Below are 21,536 nucleotides of genomic sequence, written 5' to 3'. Positions count from 1 at the left end.
GCGGAGATATAATGTTTCAATGAGTGTGAGCGAGATGACAACAGTCCACTATATACAGCCGCGAGTGTTGCTGAGTACGAGCGCGGGTGACAGTCGGTAGAGATGGTCTTATAGCTTAAAAAGTTCATACAAATTTGAGTCTTATTTATTAGTCGGTAAAGTCGTTTTGGGTATGTCGGTTACATGTGGTTGTCTCAACAGGGCTGCAACATTAAAATAAAAATACATTTCCGCTGAATATACGCGCGTACAAGTAAAGTTTGCTATAGTTATGTTGGTAGAATCCACAGCGGTACGCTAAACAGATAATTTTAACATTAAACGACGAAGATGACGACATTTTTTATTTATAACAATGATTTTGAATTAAAATACACATGAATAAATAAAATAAAAAAAATATATATTCTATAATTACTTCAGATATTAATAAAACTTTTATTGTGTATAAAATTTTATAGTCTGTGTAATTGCAGTCCAATGAGCTGCGTTTCAATAAATGAAAAGTATTTAATATGTACAATAAAGTTAAGATTCGCTATTATTAGATATTAATGGACGATTTATTTTGTTGTATTATTAAAGTTAATTTAATTAAATTAATAATTTCTATCATTATACGAGATACATAATGTTTTGTTTTTTTTTCATTAAGACTTTTCGATTCCTGGTATAAAGAGGTTTTTGATAGATAATGATACAACTTATTTTTTTTAAAGTTTTTTTTTAAATGCTACTAACGTAATGTTAATGGTAAAAATTATTGGTATTTAGTCTATGAACATTGTTTGTTTAATATATAAAAGAATAATAATTCCTAAAAAATTTTTATTAACCGTATAAAAAGGACATATTGATACCGATAATTTTTTTTTTTTTTCAAAAAGTCCTATTAAAAAATTCAAACATTAAAATGATTATAAAAAATACTTATCCAGGTAAGTATGAAGTTATTCATGTGATTTCTCTGAGAAACATCTAAAAAACTGGCTACGGTCGTTAAAAAACAGAAAATGTCTATGAGAGTTATTATTTTGTAATTTTCGACAAGAATTCAGACTAAATAATTTTCGATTACCTATCTCCGAACATTTATTTAGTGAATGTAACCTTTATACCGAATGAAATGAGATCAGCAGTTTTTGAGATAACCTTGTACGTACATACATGCACTAAAATGAAAAAGCAATTATTTCAAAAATGTTATCAAAACCTTAAGATCTGACGTGAAATACAAATGTATTATATATTTTTTGTTTATTAACAAACAAACTGTTTAGGTATTTTTATATAACTACCTATTGATTAAAAAAATTGAGTCCACATTAAGGGAATGAAAAATTCCTTTCTCATTATTTTGTTGCGTTACTAAAATTTTCCGACGGCCTACATTTACTAAGGTTATATATATAAAAAATAAAATAAAAAATAATCACACAACGTCAACAAAACGTATGTATACATGAATGAAACCTAGAATATGAAGAAAATAAAATCCCTAAGTCTTTAGACGACATAAAATCAAAGAAACACAATCCAAGGCAGTCCGAGGGCTTCCTGTCAGCGAACTATCACGTTACACTGAGCTGGTACGGCGCGGAGACCAAGTAATATGTTTCATATATTGATAATAAATATAAAATAAAACTAATATTTTTCGTATTCACAACGCGTTTATGATAATTTTGAACTACCCGCTCCCGTTTCGGTTACTTTGCAGCGGTCGCGACCGATACGGAGAATATTAATTTTATTCCAATGAATACTCGCGTAAATAACTTACAATAGAAATCGTTAGTAATAAACTAGTTAAAAAAAATACAACATAAGTAACTGTGACTGTTTTAATTTAATTAAAGCTTTTTTCGTAATAATTACGTATTTTTTTAATTGAGTGTACCTTCCTAATTATCTTTAATATCATCACAATGTTTATGACAAAATTTTTAATGGTTTTCGTTCTTTAAATGTATGGCTTCCAGTAGTGAAAACTCCGTGTTATGTAGATGAAAATTATCTATAGATTTATCTCGTTTTGTCTATAGATGATATAAGATTGGTTTCGTTTAAGACAAACTAGTAGAAACTACGACAAGGTAATGCTAGTTCTTACCTTTACATTATTTTCTTATTAAAAAGAGATTTTTTTTAATCGTTTTTAATGTAATATTTTAATGTTGGTACTATTGATAAGTACTTAGTAATATATATATTTTTACTAGCTTTTGGTATTCACATACGAAAATATCCATTTAGAGTTGCGCTGTATCGTTTTCGGTAAAACTTTAGTAACTATTATAATAAATGAAAGACATTGAATGTATTTTATATGCATATATTCGGATTCAATAATTCATTAGCTATTTATTACAACTTAGGTTACAAAAAAAAAACTAAAAAAAAAAAAATTACACTGACTTCGCCCAAAACACATTACGATACTTAACTAACTTAGCTATGTTCAAGCAAGGCTCTAATATTACTTCCACGTTATCTACAATTCCTTTAGAAAAGAAATCTTTTTCATCATAATATATCAATTTATACAAAAATATCAATTAAAAAATTTTAAATTAATAGAAACGCAGTTTCAGTCGTGACGAAATAAAATACTAAGCCCGTTTTGATGACGCTTCCAGTTCTATACAGACACTAATAAAACAATACTCGTCCCAAGTTGAATTGCATTAAAGACTATTTGACGACGCAAATACGACTTAGAATTAATTAATATTTATAATAAGTAAATATATAAATTATTATTATTATTATTATTTTTTACATTAGCTGTACAAAACGCACAGGATGTGACGTCACAGTGCGAGTGGGAAAACGGAACGTATGATAGAAATCATAAACATATAGAGAACGGTGATTCTTCTGTAGTGGCAACACCGCGAGCAACGCCGGGGACTCCCCTAAACAACACTTAGTAATCCTAAACATTTCTTATTCCACATATACATACGATCAGCACGCACATTTACATTTGAATTTATTTATTTTTTATTAAATTATAATTATAAATGAAACATTACACATATTATGTACATCACTCCCGCGCTCCGAGCGTCGCCGAGTCACGAGCGGCTCACGAGATAACGGTCGTCGTTTCTTAGGCCTGAGTTCAGTTTCGTTGATTTTTAGGAATCTTATAAGAAATTATACGAAAAATATTATAAAATCGTCTGACGGCGGACATTACGTACGTTTGAATCTAAGGTATCGTGTGTTTTAAGTCGTTTCAATTAATTTCAGCATATTTCAAACGGTCAAAATTCCCGCCGTCCAGGCGACGTTTAGAACACTTAGTTTATAACAATATGTAAGAGCGAGCTGTACGAACTACATTCGCTCTCAATCCTTGATATGTACTGACGCGTCACATGAAACGTTCCAAATTCAAAATCCTTCCACATTTCAAATCACTCAACGCTGTGGGAATCGGAGCGATTTTTAAAATTCGAATGTTTGTTCAAACTTGGATATCAAATGAAATGAAACGATTTTAAAAATCGAATTCCTTTAACACCGAGTCTACTCAAGTGGTAGGATTTTAAAATTCGAATTCAGATGTCGGCTTTGATTTTGAACGCGATGGAGCGATTTTGAATTCGGAACGTGAAATGATACGCGAATGATGAACGTGTTCGGAGCGAATGTATTTCGGAGAGTCGTTATTAAACAACTAGACCATATTGATGCCGTATTTCTCCGGCGCGAAGTAACTATTGCTGGTGTTGGGGAAGTTCGTTATTTGTGATGCTTGGATCATGCTGAGGTGGTTCTGGGCTTGGTTGTCGGGGGACTCGGCTCCCGACGAGAGTATGTTGTGTGAGCTCCAGGCGGCCGGCGGGGACGGGTTGCCGAACGACACCTGGTTGTACAGCTGGTTGCCGTTCGCTGACAGGTTGTGACCGTGGTGACTCCCGTGAGCCTGGTTCACTGATGACCCGTTGAAGTATTCCATCTAACGGACGAATAGAACATTATTTTATATTTTAAAAATTTCAATGATATAACAAGTTGTAGGGGACTACGCGTTTTTATTATTTCACATCAGCCGACGCCCTCATATCGTCCGCACGTGATCACGCTGGCTGTAAACCGACCGGGGCGTCGTTAGAATGCAGAAATTAAAAAAACGCATAGCATCCGAATAACAGTTCAATAAAATATATGTTATATCAAATGAAAAATTGTATTCATTAGTGGGATTTAAATTATCGATATCGTAAATGTGACGTGACAAGACTATCATATGTTCACCTGTGAGGGATAGTAAGGCGAGTTGTAACTCTGTCCGTATCCCTGGTGATGTGTGCCGGAGTAACTGCGGATGTAGTCCGAGCTGCCGGGCCAGTGGAAGCTGTTGTAGCTGTCGGGGTGATAAACGTTCCCCGGCCCGTTGATGCTCTGGGGGGTGATTGGGGGTGATGGGGTCGTCATTATAGAGGAATTGGACCCCAGCGGCGTGAGGTTGCCCGTCAGGCGCGAGTTGTACTGCTCTTTGACCAGATTCCCACCGAATTTCTCTGTATAGTCCACTTTATTGTATTCAAGTCTTTTGGGACTGTTGTATAGTTCTTGTTTGGGCGTGACTCCGTAGTTGTGGACGTTCACCTCGGATGGAGAGGAATCTTTGGTCCGGAGATCGTTGGTGTAATGGTTGATGGATGTGAGGTTTTTGTTTAGCGGGGACGAGTCGTAGCTGGGCGCGGATTCTTTCTTGCATATGACGTTGATGGGGGGGCTGACGGATGTGGTGGGGGTGGGGAGGTTGGGGGAAGATGTGGTTATGCTGTTCTGCGTGGAGGTCAAGGAGTTGGAGGAGGTTAAGGGTTTCGTTGAGGAGATTTTGTTGGAGGAGCTCTTCATTGAGCTGGCTGCGGATATCGTCTTTGATGATGAAGAAGATTTGCTGCTGATCTGCGAGTTCGTCTGTTGTTGGAGCTGTTGTCTACATTTGGCGCGACGGTTCTTAAACCAGACCTGTTGATAGTGTTGAGTATTATTACTTGGTAGAAACATTATAGAAGTATTGTAAGGAAGACGTTATTCCATAGTTTTATATTTTTTATATGAATATTATTCAACGACTTTGAAGTGTATTAAGCTAACATACTTGTGATGGCTATTTAAGATAAATATTATTTTCTTTCTCATCGTTTAAGTTAAAAAAAAAAGTTTATTCAAACTAACTTCAACTTACAATAAGTTATGTACTGTTTGATAGTTGATTTTGTTTTACTTCACCTAAAAACTTTACGGTATTTTCGTTAAAATCATGTACCTACGTCCGCTGTACTGTCTTAATTGTTTTATCGAACTACCCTAAATTTAAATTGTTATAATTTGAGTAAGATATTAGAAATAATAATTTTTTTAATGCATCAATAATTTTTATATTAATATGAACAAAACTTTCAACTTATAGTTCCTCGTATTCACTTCAGACTATCAGTTTCCGTATTTAACGTAAATTTCTAATATATTGGAATTAAACTTTTTCTAAATAAAATTCAATAATCAAATAAAATGTCCGACAATTTTTCTTGCTTTCAATCAAAAATCTTTTTTTTTATATACAAAATAAATTTCAGCTAAGTAAGTAAAAGATAAAATATGTTTATTCATACAAATATTATTAATACATTGCTTATAATATTAAACTTAATATTAAGATAAATTAATTTAAAAAATATTCGCTAACAATCGTAATTTATAACAGATGCGTCTTGTTTAGGATCCGTTGTGATCAATTCTACTTAACAATGTCTGTCTGTTTATCATTGGGTTCCGGTGATACGATCGTATCGATAAACATACCTACGTCACATCACTATTTTCTAAGTCTGCGTGTGTTAGAACTAAAGTTATATATTTCTAAATTAAAAGAAATCGTTACTCATAGTAACAACAGTTACAATTTACAAATCGTTGTATCAGCGGGTAAAGTTCGATCGAAATGGGTCTAGCCGTTCCGGAGTTAAACCGGAACAAACAGTCACAGAAATATATATTCGCCGTGTTAGTTTGTTCAGTTATTTCAACATTAGATGCATTTTTTTATTTATTTTTATACATTTTTTATATATAAAAGTCCGATTTCCCTTTACCTCTTTCGTTGTGTTACTGTACATTGCTCGAATGTTTACTAGGCTATATATATATGATTATTGTTTTTTTCGTACCTATGCACTGCATGCATTGTGTGCGGTATAATGCCGCGGAGCACGCATCTGTTACAAATATAATATACGAATTCATTGCTCTCACATCCAACCTATTAACACGAGGGTCGCTTAATCCGCGGAGCGCTGTAACTTGCACGATACAAAAATATATAGATATATTAATATATTAGTCTTGGTATATTTTTTTCGATAATAATACATATATAGGAAATGAGAATATATCCGTTTGTTAAGTTGAATACAGACGAAGCCGGCGGTGTATATATGTACGTATGTAATAATGAAGGCGAGTTTAAAATATTAATCCAATTAAAAATATCTTTATTAGCGATCAATTCAATTATTTGGCTGATCAGATAACATCTAGGAGGGAGCGTTTGAATACTTATCAATTCTTACTGTTAATAAATAAAAAATAATAAAGGATTATTTTTAATATAAAACTTATAAGTATATATATATGAAGTATATTTTCTAAAATTTTTTCTAGTAATGTTTGTTACGTTAAGTATATTTTAAGCGTAATGTCTATCAAGTGTCAACATCCGTTCAAACAATGGCGCGGATTGATTCGATTTTCGAATTTCAAATTTGGAACGTAATTCTATTCCGGGTTAATGCCCGAAGCTTGTTCGTATAAATTGGACGCTCGTGAGAAATGAAGCTCATTTTGACACGGACTTTTAACGGGAGAGTTTTAATATCGTTTTGGAAATTATTACTTAAATGGGAATTCGTTTTGTAAAAAAGGATTTATGTTATAAAACGATTATATATACATAACTAGTCCAGCCATATACTGTCACATAAAACATTACTTTCTTTCAACATAATTATTATGGATTATATACAGCGTGTGCCTATTATTTTTAAATCTTGCGGTTTTTGGCCATTTAACATATGTATGTTTTAGTGTTCATAATTAAATTACAATATGGAATGAGGTTTTTAAGAGAATAGATACATATATAATGATCGCCTTGCACGATGGTACGAAGCCGTCGGACAGACTCCAAACACTTCAAAGCTATGTATCAGTCGTATTTTCACAGATACAATAAAGTTTCGTCCGCCCTGGACCAAAAACGATCTACCTCTGAAAGGTGCTGTTGAAACTGCAAAGGCTTTTAATACTGTTATAGCCAGAATTCGACGGAACCTCATTAGGGAGCAAAAAAATCTTATCTCGAGAAATTAAGGTTCTTCGAGGACTCTGTCGCGTATTATACAAACAACACCTGAAGCCCGTCCACACGCAGGACATGAAAACAATCTTTAGATTTAAGAGAGTGGATCGCTCAAAATACTTTCCGTGCGATACGGCAAAAGGCACAGATATTGATCATTTCTTTATTTATTTAAAAGCTAATCGACATAAACACAAACATTTATCATAATATAATAACAGTATTGCCTGTGTAACGTACGCGCTACATATTATAAAATAAATGAACATCGCCGGGGCAACATCGTTGTATGGATAAAATATCATATAACGAGTGACGCCGCTGACTCCGCGGAACGGACACCAAGCCTTGTGAACCAGAAGATTCCTGACACCACACAAGCTATGGAATGGCATTGCTATCCTAACATCGGGGCAATCATGTAGTCTTAGGCGTAGGTTATAGAATTAATATGTAATTATTAATATAATATACATATAAGTAAGTTTCGTAGTTGTCCTGGGACCTGCGGTTGCCACCTTATATAATTCCTAATACTGGTGTTCATGGTTACTACACACGAGCTCAACGTTTACACAATACGTGTTACAAACAGTATAATAATGAATTAAATTAAACAACACAAAAAACTAGAAGATAACAAAAAATAAAAAATTTATATATAAAAATAAACTTGCATGAAGATTAACTAACTGTTAAGATCAGATACTGTGAAGAAAATTTTAAGATCGTATCACACTACAATAAGAAAAAATATAGAGTTCCAAGGAAGAGCTGAAGTTTGGAAGGTACATTCATGAGGCTTGTCTCATCAACGAGTCAAAAAAATAGATTATTGTGAAAAGAAATGAAAATTATAGGCAAGGTTTATCTTGATGAACTCAGATCATATGTGAAACCTCTTAACGCGATAATGTTAAACTACCCGCGCCTGCCCTGAAAACAAATTTTATAAGAATCTATAGGAGCTGAGATTGACCCTCGCCTAACCCAGACCACAAAACTTCAGACCGCAAATTGTGGTCAGTTTTAGTCTAGTCTAATCTAAAAAATACGGCGACATTGAGTCTCATAAACAATCTCTGGAGCAAGCTGTGGCGAAATTTCCCTTGGAATATTGAAGGCCTATATGTAATGGTGGCTATTTCTAGAAGATTTTTTTTTTAATTTTTGCTAAGACTTTAATAAATATGTCTAGATTTTAATAATAATACATTAGTAGGTACATTAATCGGAAATGTATTTTCTTTTCTTATGGCCGGACGAGCTACACATATATGTAGGTATTCCTTAATAAAATGCAGTTGATTTTAAACGAGTTCCCTCACTTTAAACGCTAGGATAGAACACTTGTATAACGTTAATGTACGAAAAACATAATACACTTATGACAAAGTCGGTAAACCATCCAAATCTTTGTACTATATAGTTATCAACGTACCTGAACCCTGGACTCTGGCAGGTTTATCTTGAGCGCGACCTCCTCCCTCATGAAGATGTCCGGGTACCTCGTCTTCCCGAACAGAGCTTCCAGAACATCCAGCTGAGCGCGAGTGAAGGTCGTCCTTTCCCTCCGCTGCTTACGAGGATTCACACCTGGAACAAATATACAATATAATATACATAATAAACAACTAGATTTAATTCTAGACCTCTTGATTAGATATTCCCTAATGAGATCTAAGACTCTCGAGTATTCATTTAAATGAAACTAATATTTTTTTTATTACTACGCGTATTTGATTATTTTAAAACTACACACTCCCGACGTTTTGGTTACTTTGCAGCGACCGCGATCACGGGCGGACGGGATGTGGGATTATTCTCTGACATTTCCCTCGTGCACAAACCATACAGCCAATGTCAATATAAAATTTTACATTGGATAAACAAAATCTAATTATATTAAGATATAATATTATTTGTTCTCGACACTTTAAATATGTCGTGAAAAAATTATTCTCGCTTTTATTATTCAGTGCGAATTTTAATTATATTTTGAAAATGATAGTTTTCATAATTTTTCTTCATTAATTATATTGTTTTTATACACAATAATATGTATAAACGATCAGACTTTGTGTATAATTAAGACCTTTTTTCCTTTTAGTAAATCACCACAAGATCATACCGTCGCAACTCGCAATACAAACGGTAAGTATGTAGTTTTACCTTACGTGTAATACAGTGGTAAGGACATACAGAATTCTATATAAAAACGTTTAAATGCAAACTCCTTTACCGACGGTATGATGATTGTCGTTTCAGTATTACACTCGTACTAAGCAACACTGACGGACGGTGAATGAAAACATCGTGAGGAAACCTGGACTTTATAATTTCAAATTATAAGTTTGAAATCGCCAACCCGTCTTGAGCAAGCGTGGGGATTAATGCTCAAACCTTCTCCGTGCGAGAAGAGGCTTATGCTCAGCAGTGGGCTTCCGATAGGCTGATGATGATGATGAAGCAACACTCGTACTAAGCATTACGCCGACGTTATAACTAACAGTTTAAATATTTCATGAAACAGGTTGGCGACTTCAATATTATAATTTGAAATTATAAGACCAGGTTTCCTCACGATGTTTTCCTTCACCGTCCGTCAGTGGTGTCTAAATACTCTCAGAAAGTACATATGACTCGGAAGAGATCACATTTAGAACCCGCGCCCTCACGTGTGAGAGGCGGGCCTTTAACCTCCAGGCCACCACGACTTCTTGGTTTTTTAATTAGTCTTATTTATATATTAAAGCAAATAATTTATTTGTACGTAATAAATATTATTCCAATCAATAGTTATGTTGAGAACAAAGATAATGTTATAGAAGCGGATCCGTGTTATAGCTCAGACAGCAAAGGGACGGCAACGACATCCCGAGGTCGCAGATTCGAATCCCGCTGTTATAAATTTAATTTAAAAAAAAACTTTCTTTTTATAAAAATAATTCGTGTTTACGTCACGTTTGGTGTAGCTTGTAAGATGAATTATAAACTTTGAAATAAAAGAATAGTTTTGATACGAAACAGCGTTGTAAATGAAACAAAATGAAATTAATATTAGTCACTGGTTCAGACTTATTTGCTTGTTATATAACATTTTGTTGACGGATAAATATATTATATATATGTTACTATAAAGGCTCGGACTGCGGTAATTCTTAAGACTTTTCAGTAAAACTTAGGGATTTACCGATATATGTTGGCGAATGTTGAAATTAGGACGATTTTTTCGGTTTTTTTTTTTTTAATTCGGATTCAGTGTACGCTTGGTTTTTCTTCTGTTAAATGCTACCTACATGTTAATTATTAACTTAAATTAATCAAATCTTATACATTTTTGGACATTAAAAATTGGTAATATTGGACATTGGTTATATCTGTTTGTTTATAATGAAAAGATTTTTATGCAGTTTCTTCCGCGATATCACCTAAGCGAAATAGTTATAATTTTAAAATATAAAAATTTAATAGTTTTAGAATATAAAACAGTCGAAGTTACTTCTTCATTCTTATCGTATCGTCTATCAGCCAGTAAGAGTACCCTCAAAATCGCTACAGACATTTTAGAAGTTAACGAGATCTAAGACTTTCGCGAGTTTTATTCATTTAAATGAAACTAATACTATTCGGATATATGTAGGTACAACGCGAGATTTATTTTTTGTTTAAACCGTGATCACTGTTGCTGAAAGGTAACCGAAACGTCGGGAGTATGTAGTTTTAACAAAAAAAAAACTCGCGTAGTATATCCGAAAAATAGGTATTAGTTTCATTTTAGAAGTTAGCCGGAACAAAGAGACAGATAGAGGTAGCAAATAATGGTATATGTATTATTTACTGCGTTTAAAAATTACATCTATACGTATTACGTATATGATTTCAGTAGAAAGCGGTAATTTTAATAAAAAGAAGAATTTAATTTATTTGAATAGTATTTTGTTTTCTACTATTTCGGTAGTTTAACTTTTGTGATGGCAACACTATACAATTATGTCATACATTAAATACAAATGTAAGCTAGGCTTGTATCATGGACGTACATTTTTAAAATTTCTTTTCTTTCATCTTGTAATCCGTCGTGTACACGGCTATTTGTCACATCCGTTTTGAAAAATAAACAAAATGGCCGAACGTGAAAGAAAAAGTTTTGATGAATCAGTTGCTTGTTTGTTTTTGTGCTCGGTTTTGTGATTTATTTTAGACATTAATTATAAACTCAATAATGTAAAATGTAACTATGATTCGAATAACGCAAGTTTGTTGAAATATATCATAGATAATATGAATGATAGATTATATTTTATTTATAAATAAAATCGTATCCCTAAATAAAAAAAAGCTATTATCAGATATCAAAATTTGGGGGGTAGCGGATCTTTATTAGACATCACAGGCTCGCTGGCTCACGGATTATAAAAATAAAATAATACGGCATCATTTCAAAAACCCCATTCAACAAACAAACATTCATACGAAACTGTCACATTACCCGGCCATAGAAAAGTGAAAACAAATAGACATACGCCCGTCTCGCTCCAACGCACACGATAACTATGACAGAGCGAGACGGAGATAGCGATTGTCAAAATGACAATAGCGTCCCGAACGTTAATCCTCATGACAGATTTTTTTTTTTAATATTTTTTCACTAGATCTAATCTTCACGGCCGATGATCCACTTTGTTTATGCCTCCAGCTAATGGTGAACTCTTGTCTCGAACATCAGCTTTCCAATGTGTCATATAGGTAGAGTTTTATCATTTTTTGCTCGTTAATATTCAGATATTTGATTGCCGTCCATCATGACGGATGGCTTCTCTTATATCTTGTTTCTCAAATAACATTTAAATGACACATGTATTATTTATATGTATAATGAATCCGATTCAAACAATGTGTTCAATATTAATATCTACATTTATTTACTTTACAAGATCCGCAGAGTTTGATTACGGAATAATTTCTTACTTTCGTTCAGTAAAGTATCGTTTTAATATTCCTTTCCATACAACATGAGATTTATCTTCTAGAAATCAAAAAATTAAATTCATTACATTATAATATTTTTTTTAATAAAGAGTTTATATTATTTAAAAAAAATAATTATAAATTCTATACAATTCAGCTTAGTAATTATCACAAACAGACAGTCAATAATAACATATATAAAGTAAACATTGAGATCATTCTTCCACCCATCAGCGGACCGCAGCTCGTTATTTTCCCGTTTTCCATGGCGTCCATCCCCACGGACTGTTAATGATGTGTAAAATATTTCATGGGGCGCCACATCGGCTGTATGATATAAACGACTCTATTGTAACAATGTACCGTCTATTTTTGTCTATACTGGCAACACCGGAGGCTCCGTCAACTGTCACTGTCAACTGTCAATTTGACAGCAAAGGGCGGGCAACGAGGAGCCGAGATTGTTGTTACATTTCGTTAGGGTTGTTTGTCTAATTAGTTGTAAAAATCTTTACGTAAACAACGCTTTGTGTTCAATTTATTATACATTTTATCTGTTTAATGCATTGTTTGTTTCATATTGATGATATTCTTTTTATTTTAAAAGAATTTAGGTCTTCTCTGCAATATCTTGATAGTTTTTAGTTTAAGGTATTACTTAATGAGGTTTGAAATGGATACTAATATATTAATATAGGTATGTATATATTTTTTAGCGGATCCTTATATACTATACGACAATACAATAGCCTCACATAACATAGTAACAGCAAACACTATGTCCCCACGTATGTGTACATTTATTTAACACCAAAAGCTATATTTCAGTGAGGGTTGGCAACATATAAATCATGTTAACACATAAATTCAAGCGGCAACCCTGGGGGTTGTACTCGACAAGTTGTGACAGATTAGCGTTCATACAACCTGCACTTTAATATCGACCGTATCATATAATGTTAAGGTACATTTTTCTAGATAGAGTCCTCCCCCATAGAATCAATGAGTTATTTTATTAGCATGATAATGTTGCCATCGCACGGGGGCTAACCGAATTGTTGGTAAATTGAAATTTATCAAATAAATTATTGTAACTGGAAGGGCGTTAAATATGATTGAATGATATTAGCGATATGTTTGTCGGGGGTTTGCTGTAACGGAAGCTGTGGACGGACGGACGGATGTGTTTGAATAATATTACGTACTGGATGTATGCTGATAGTTTTTGTATTTCATTAATATTAAAATATAAATATATACCTATATATGATTTGGTTAAATGTGTAAAAACATCTATATTTTTTATACCTCGAAGCAGTTGAACATATTTTAAAAGCAATACATTAAACATCAATCTTACATCATCAGACCATCTCTATGGGGTCGGGGGTCACCCCGCGGCGACCATCGAGCGGGATTACGGCGAGTGGTGGGGGGAGATAAAGAACGACTGCTTAGAGAGTGGGGGAGTGGGGGGAGTATAAATGCGAAGGTAGTTCACGAAGAGCAACACTTGATAAACATTAGTTCTATATGTTATAACAAAATATGAAAGTATGGACTATCAATATTTACACTGAAAGATTGTGTTCATTATAATCAATTTGATTTAAAGAATTTCATTATTAACTCCAATGGTGTAACTCAATGGTAATATTATTATTTATATCAAGCAGTAAAACAATTTCAAAGTTATTTTAACACTGAAGTGTATTATGTTGATATATAATTAAGCTGCGGACACATTGGAGTAGTTAAAACGAATTAGGCTGAGAACACACGCGGCTCGCACGCGACATGTAACACAACACCCGGAGTAAGTCGGTTAAAATGTCAAATATACCACTCTGGTTAATAAAGCAGCAACAGACGAATTAAAACAAATATAATATATAATACTTGTATAGAATATTATATTATATATGTGACTACATTAACACGTTTCATATTAATACGGCCGCCATATTTTTCTATTCTCATTTTAATATATTTTAATTTTCTTCCCACGTAACAATGTAATAAAAAAACAACCAAGCTGAGGATATCCGCGACGTCGGCCGCCATTACGCGATACGTCAGTTAGAACAGAAACAAAATGGCGGAATATTAAATAGGGTTGCAAAGAAATTATTTTTATTATACGAAACAACGCTATGGAAATATATTACATATATATATTAGTTATAACTACTTAATATATTTAGGTATGAGCAATTTATTGTTATGTGAAATAAAATGTCACTGAACACTTGGGATTCTAAAATGATTGTTGAACCTAATATATCTTTATATTAAATGAAGACATCTCAGTACATTTATAACTACCTATTCGATATTAGTTCTCATATATAACTGTAACTTATACGGTGATTAAACCTGATTACGTCTAAAGAACTATCCTAGTAGGTAACTATTGATATACGAAAATTCTAATTACAAATACAATGAACGAATTTAATATTAAATTTATCATTGTGTAAAATGTTAAAAGAATGTTGTTAAAACATTAAAGTGGCAACCCTACACTAAAAGATATAAGAAAGATAAAACTTACAGTACGAAGTTATTAAAACAAGAAGTTTTAATGGTATTACATTGTTTCGCTCCACATTACCGTAGATATTTTGATAAAAAGATATTCAATTATGAGTACTTTATCAGCACGCGTGCGTTAAAGGAAAGATAAGAGAGAAAGAAAACTTAAATTGATTTGTTTGTTTAGTGTAGGCTCGAAATAAATGGAACGCTATACTTGTTCCATTATCGAGCACACACAAAGGATGAGATAATTCGAAAATAGAACAGGTTTATTATCGAGCACACATAATATAATTCAAAAATGGAACGCTATATTCCATTATCAGGCACACGTGGAACAAAGGCGAAAATTCAAAAATGGAACGTCCCAATTGGATTCGCGCATGTAAAGTGTAAGTCGGAACGCGTCCTGTTTGGTCACGTGCTCGAGTGTTTGTTCACAGTAATGGATACACACGTCACGTTAAAACAATTACAAATAAATATTATTCGAAGCTTCCGTCCTGTGTTAGTTTTATTCGAACCTTTTTGTTGGATGTTTTTCGGATTTTAATCCTTTTTCTGACTTTCAGGGTAATTTTGGTTTCTAAATTGTTTCTATAGGTACTCTGTTTTAAATTTAAATCCTTAGGTTATATTACGTCATGTTGTGCCTTTTCTTAGACAGTTTTTATTCTATTAAGTTTATAAACAACTGATTTTTAATATCGTGTAATAATTACGGTGCCACGTGTTTTTAATAATCAATTAAATAATCAAAACATAAAAAAGTGTCACATAGTAACTCAAGCCGCAAATGGTTCGCAAGTGTTGCCCTCGGCAAAAAACAACAAACAGTAAAACGCTGTTGACTTTACAATTAGCTGGCAACACTTTAGTGGGGGAAGAAAATTACCCGGAGGCTAAAAATAACATTAACTTGAATATAAACTGTGAGATTTTAGAGCACATCAAATAGTTTCTAACTTCGTTTCTCTATATATTTAAATTTAAGGAAGAGAGATAAATTAAACAAGTAACAAGGAACTTAAATTTACAAATGAATTCTTATAAAAAATATTTAATATTTGAAAATAAAGATCCACATTCATATATATATGGCAAACAACAAGGAATATTATTATTCAAGTATCGAATCATTAATCAAATATAACAAATTCAAAATTGGAACTCAAAATTCAACCAATCAGGAAAGTCAACCAATGTTTGATCTGCGAACCCCGGGAAATGGCGGGCCGCTGTTAAAATAGGAACGTGTCAACTTTCACACACTCATCGCCGGGTGAATACATTAGTACTAAATCAATTTAAATCGTTCCGACGCTCCCTCAACTAAATACACCCGTACATTATATTTAAAATTTAATAAGCAATTACTTCTTAAAATTATTCCATTTCAAATTTCCAGATATAAACGATTCCGTCTCTTTCACTTCTATGTCAGAAAGGGATGCATATATAGTGACGTCATCGGCGGCGTATAATTTAATTTTGGAATCATTAATTGTGATTCAAGTGTAAGTCCATGGGAGCGATTAGCTTGTTTGACAAATCGTTTAATGTTCTTGAATTAATTACTTAATATATTATAATAATTAATTATTGATGAACTCTTTAGCTGTGATTTTACATATATGCATCCTGATTTTGTTATAAATGCAAGTTTATTGGTATGTATTCATGGATGTATGTTGTTCTTTCATACAAAAACTATTAAACTGTTTTAAATGAAACCTTACAGTAATGTAGTCTAGTCATCAGAATAAGATATACGTTATAATTTTTCCAAAATTCTGTATATTTAAGCCGTATCAAGGCATGAGATTCGTATCCTATATGAAGTCACGTGACACGTGCTATGCACTTCTGAGCCTAGTTCCAAAGTCCAAGCGGAAAAAGTCGCTGGCAAAAAACTAGTATTAAACAATATTCTGTAACAAATCAAAATGCCAAAGCAATGAACTCTTGAATCATAGCGAGAACTCAAGAAGCGTCGTGACTTATATATTTGAATACAATAACTACTCATTAATAATTATCAGTGAATTAAAATTATCTTAGTAGCGAAACCATCACCGCTGAGATAAGGACGACACTGACACGAGCATTGCATTAAGGTGGAGAAAAAAAAAACAAACAAACATGGCCGACAAGATGGCGGACACATCAAAGACTACGGTAGCGGCGGGAATTTAATAATGATAAAAATATTATTTATGACCGACGGATTTATATGGTGCTGCTATTCGATGGTAACTACGGCGATATGTTTGCATGTTTGTTACGATTCACATCCAGAACATGTTTAGTATTGTATATATTATATACATTTATATATTTCCTGTTTATTATCTGTATCGACTAAATCTAGATTCTATACATCCAGATATTTTGAAAAGCACATTTATATATATTTTAAGACTATTAAATAAATGATATCTCATTATAATAATATTTTTTATAATAACCGAGCGTCTTTATTGACTGTTATTGTAAAACATTTGTACGGATTTGTCTTATTTATTCCAATACAATTTTATTGTTATTTTATACATATATATTTTATATGAAAATTATGTATGATTTATATGTTACAAACAGCTTTTTTAATATGAATAATGAATATGATCACATAGCTCGTTATGGCGAGGCCCTGTAGTCACTTCATATTAAAATGACTCGGTCACAGTTTCAAATCCCGACTGTGTTATACTATATTTGTAAGTTAAATATAAAATTTAATCTTTTTTTTAATATTTTGTTTAATTTAATAATATATTAATGTCTATTTTTTTAAAATAAAATATGACATGTTAGTGTGTTTGTTTGTTGGATGTTAGTGACGAAACTGGTTAATTTAATTATAATAATCAATAAACATATATTATATATAGTAACAACTCTATGTATTCCACATCATGACTAATTTCTCGTCTGTCATCCAGTTTTAAGCCGATTTCTCGCTTCGGGTAAGAATTTTATAATTATATAAGAATAAAAATTAAAAAAAAAAAAATATATATATATAATATTATTTAATATAAATTTGATTATTTCTAAAAAAAAAAAATATAATATACATTTAATTGAAATAAAATAATATTGTATAAATGATAGATTTAATTAAATTTATTATTAATAAGAATAATTAATAAAAATGTACTTAATTTCTTTAATGTGATTAATTTGATGTCATTGACCCCGTCAGGTGTTTGTGGGTCGATATGTCGGTCAGTGTGTCGGGAAGCCACAAAAATTCCTTAACTGTGACAGATGTATGTCTGTTTGTTACATTATAACCATTAAATTAATATATATATATATATATATATATATTACCTATAGTTTATCCACATTAAATGTTTTCTATTTGATTAACAAAAATATAAGCAAATATGTACACGAATTTTAATGTGGGTAGTTGTTATATATAAAATATATTAGTAACAATGTATGTATGTAACAATCTATGATATCAAAACATTACACTAATTCCGAGTCGAATACAAATCCCCCCTTTGTGAAGTCGGTTATACCCTTTCAATTTACGCTTTGCGGAGATTAACAAAAAAAAAATCAATTAATATAACAAAAAGACATCTGCTAGGGAAATTGGTTGTGTTTTGACAGCGACCTTGATATATAAGGCTTTATAGGTAGTATTTTGAATTAACAGAAATAATTATTACGTCAAAATATATGGGTACATTGAAATACATTTACACACACACACACACACACACACACACACACACACACACACACACATACACACACACACATATATATATAGACTTAAATCATTTATAAATATTTCTCAACACGTTTTGTTTATATCTCAACATTCACGTTATAATACGGTAATTATATATATATATATATATATATATATATATATATATATATATATATATATATATATATATATATTATACAGCGTTTAAATTAGTCTTATATACTAAAATAAGGAATAATTGTAACTCACTTAAAAGTTATTGAGAAAAGTCGTGAATATATTAAGTATTCATAATAGGTACTTATAATGGAGACAAACAGACGGCCGCGCCGGTCTATATATATATATATTGTTTTACACTTACCTTATATATATATAACATGTTTCTTATCAACTAAAAGTATTAAATATGAACGTTGAATTTATAAAAAAAAAAAGGATAAGACATTAATTTTAATGGAAACATTTTTATTAATTCACAGTAACAATGTTTTATGTCGCCAGCTATTATTATGTGCTTTCATTATAATCCGAATGAAAGAAAAGAAATGTCTTAAATTTAAAAATAAAAATGTGACCGATATAATGTTGAACTTAGAGAAGTAATTAAAACGAGTAACGAGCGGGCGTCGGCGGGGGCTGGCGGGGGTCGGTGGGGGTCGTAAGCCGCTTACGAGGGGGTTGTTTTCATTATTCCTAAGGATGTCTTCTTGCTACGTAAATTATGCAATTGTATGTTTCTAGAGCTAAATAATTCTTGGATAAAATTTACTCGTAACAACCTGATGTATCCCACTCATACCCGTACATTAGTTCCTCGTTATAAATTTGATAAATATTCTCTTTTTGAATATAAAATTCCATTTATGAAATTCGTTCTTTTTAAATTTTAAATTCATTCCATATATGATACGGATTGGCTGTTTTAAATTTGGAATTCTATTTTTAAATGTGTTCTCTGTTTATTTAATTTTTTTATTTTTTTTCATCATTCTATTGGACAACATCCATTAGGCATTATGTATGTACGTTATTTTATTTCTGTTTTTTTTTTATATTAATTCACGTGCTATTGTAATTTTTATATTATTTCACTGTTTTCGTTATGTCGTTATACAATACAAACAATATTGTCTGTATAACTACATCGATTGACGAGATGTATAGGAATTCAACAATAGTCATCTACAGATAAGTAGTTATATATTTTCGCATTTGTTATATTATATGTTTATTATAATAAATACCTTGAGGGAATCCGACAGCCTCGAGACCGTGGTGGGTCAGTCCGAAGGGTCCCAGGCCCCCGAGTCCTGGGCCCATGCCCATGTGAGGTCCCGGGGCATAAGGGTTCTGTGATAACGGTGACGGCTGCTTCAGATAGTGGAAGTAATGATGTAGTGGAGTCGAATGACTCTGAGGATTTGGACCGTTGGCGGTCGAGGAGTTCAGCAGCGCCATCTTACACGCTCACGTGGACTGTGGACATCGTGGCTAGGACGACATAGCGGCTAGAACAGAAAATATTACATTGTACATAACGAGATATACGAATGACATATATATGAGGTTAGTTAAATTAACATAATTATATTTATTTATTGATAGTCAAATCTCATTATGAACTAGATTACATCTTTTAATCTGTGGAGCACTTTGTTTTGTTACAAAACCAAGTACGAGGCAGGTGAGCCATCAGTCACGATAGGATTCGAGTGATGCAACACTCAATACTGTGATACGAAAAAAATATATTAATGTTATATGAAAATCATTTTAATATAGTCCGTGTAACCGATTATATGAAACGTCAATCTCCTATATAGCAATTATAGAATTCGGCAAATTACATCACAATGGGCACAGCCTGCGGTGTTGGCGATCGATTCGTGATGCTTTTACGTGTAATATTTTTTTTCTGTGTATATTTTTTTGCGGGTAGGTAGGTGTTTACGGACATTTTGTCACGTATATTATTCTTGGGTTGCAATTTTAGGGTCCGCTTGTCGGTTTGATATTCGTTTATTGTAGTTATTTGTGTTACAGAATGTTTTTACGTTCTGTCATTACGCTCGAGAGATCTTTTTCAAGTGATGTATACGTGTACTTAGTGTCTAGTCGTAGGTAGCTGTTAGTGCCTATGTATATATTAATTTGCTAAGCTATTAATGATATGTGTTAGTTTAAATATTGCAAGCTATAAATCAGATTAACTTGTACTGTGATAACGGTGTATTTGTTTTATATTTTTTGGCTATACAAAATTAACTGATTAAGGATACTTCAATATATTTTTTTATAACCTCAAACATTTTAAGTAAATAAACATTTCTTGTAGTGAGTCATGGCAAAAATGATTTTACTTTCAATGTAGGTAGGTTCTGGTGACAAAAGATTTTTCTCCTAACCGGCTTCATTCCAGTCAACAAGAGATTATCCTGAACCGAAGATAGAGATCAGTTCTAAGCCCTAACTATATAACAATTAAAAACCGACTCTATCCCAACCGCTTAAAGTTCACATTAATACAAACAAATTTTTTTTGGTATTCATCTTACAGAATGCATTAAAATTCGACTCTATGTGGTTGTGATAAGATAGTTTTTGGTTAAATTATATATTTTTTTCTTAATTCCAAGATATTTTTCGGCGATCGAAAGGTGTTCGGTTGTATAATGGCAGCGGTTAGTTTCTACGTCACTGAGTTTAGGAGAAATTCTGTAAAAAAATTAAGTTTTCTAAAGTTTTTTTTTCAATATATATATAACGTTAAGTAGGCACGTAAAAGACCTCCCATTTTGAATGAATCCGGTAATAATATTGGTTTTTGACAATTTTTTTTTTGTTAGGCACCTACCTACATACTTACAGCCAAGATTTCAAAATAATTCTATATCTTTATATACC

General features: G+C 32.2%; 1 protein-coding gene across 1 annotated transcript in view; it reads right to left on the bottom strand.

Annotated features, from left to right (window-relative positions):
• Positions 1 to 2,319: 2,319 nt before the first annotated feature.
• Positions 2,320 to 21,536, bottom strand: part of LOC116775698 (homeobox protein OTX1) — a 30,500-nt gene continuing 11,283 nt past the window's right edge. Inside the window, exons 2-5 of the mRNA XM_032668655.2 lie at positions 19,877 to 20,140; positions 8,826 to 8,980; positions 4,270 to 4,992; positions 2,320 to 3,970 (exon numbers count right to left, since the gene is read on the bottom strand). Coding sequence (XP_032524546.1) covers positions 3,689 to 3,970; positions 4,270 to 4,992; positions 8,826 to 8,980; positions 19,877 to 20,090 — 1,374 coding nt within the window. The 5' untranslated portion in view covers positions 20,091 to 20,140 and the 3' untranslated portion in view covers positions 2,320 to 3,688. The remainder of the gene's footprint in view (positions 3,971 to 4,269; positions 4,993 to 8,825; positions 8,981 to 19,876; positions 20,141 to 21,536) is intronic.

The sequence above is a fragment of the Danaus plexippus genome, chromosome 27, assembly GCF_018135715.1.
Source record: "Danaus plexippus chromosome 27, MEX_DaPlex, whole genome shotgun sequence".
In the NCBI taxonomy this organism is placed as follows: Eukaryota; Metazoa; Arthropoda; class Insecta; order Lepidoptera; family Nymphalidae; genus Danaus; species Danaus plexippus.
The sequence above is the reverse complement of the archived record's forward strand: the minus strand, read 5'-3'. Positions and strand labels throughout refer to the sequence as shown.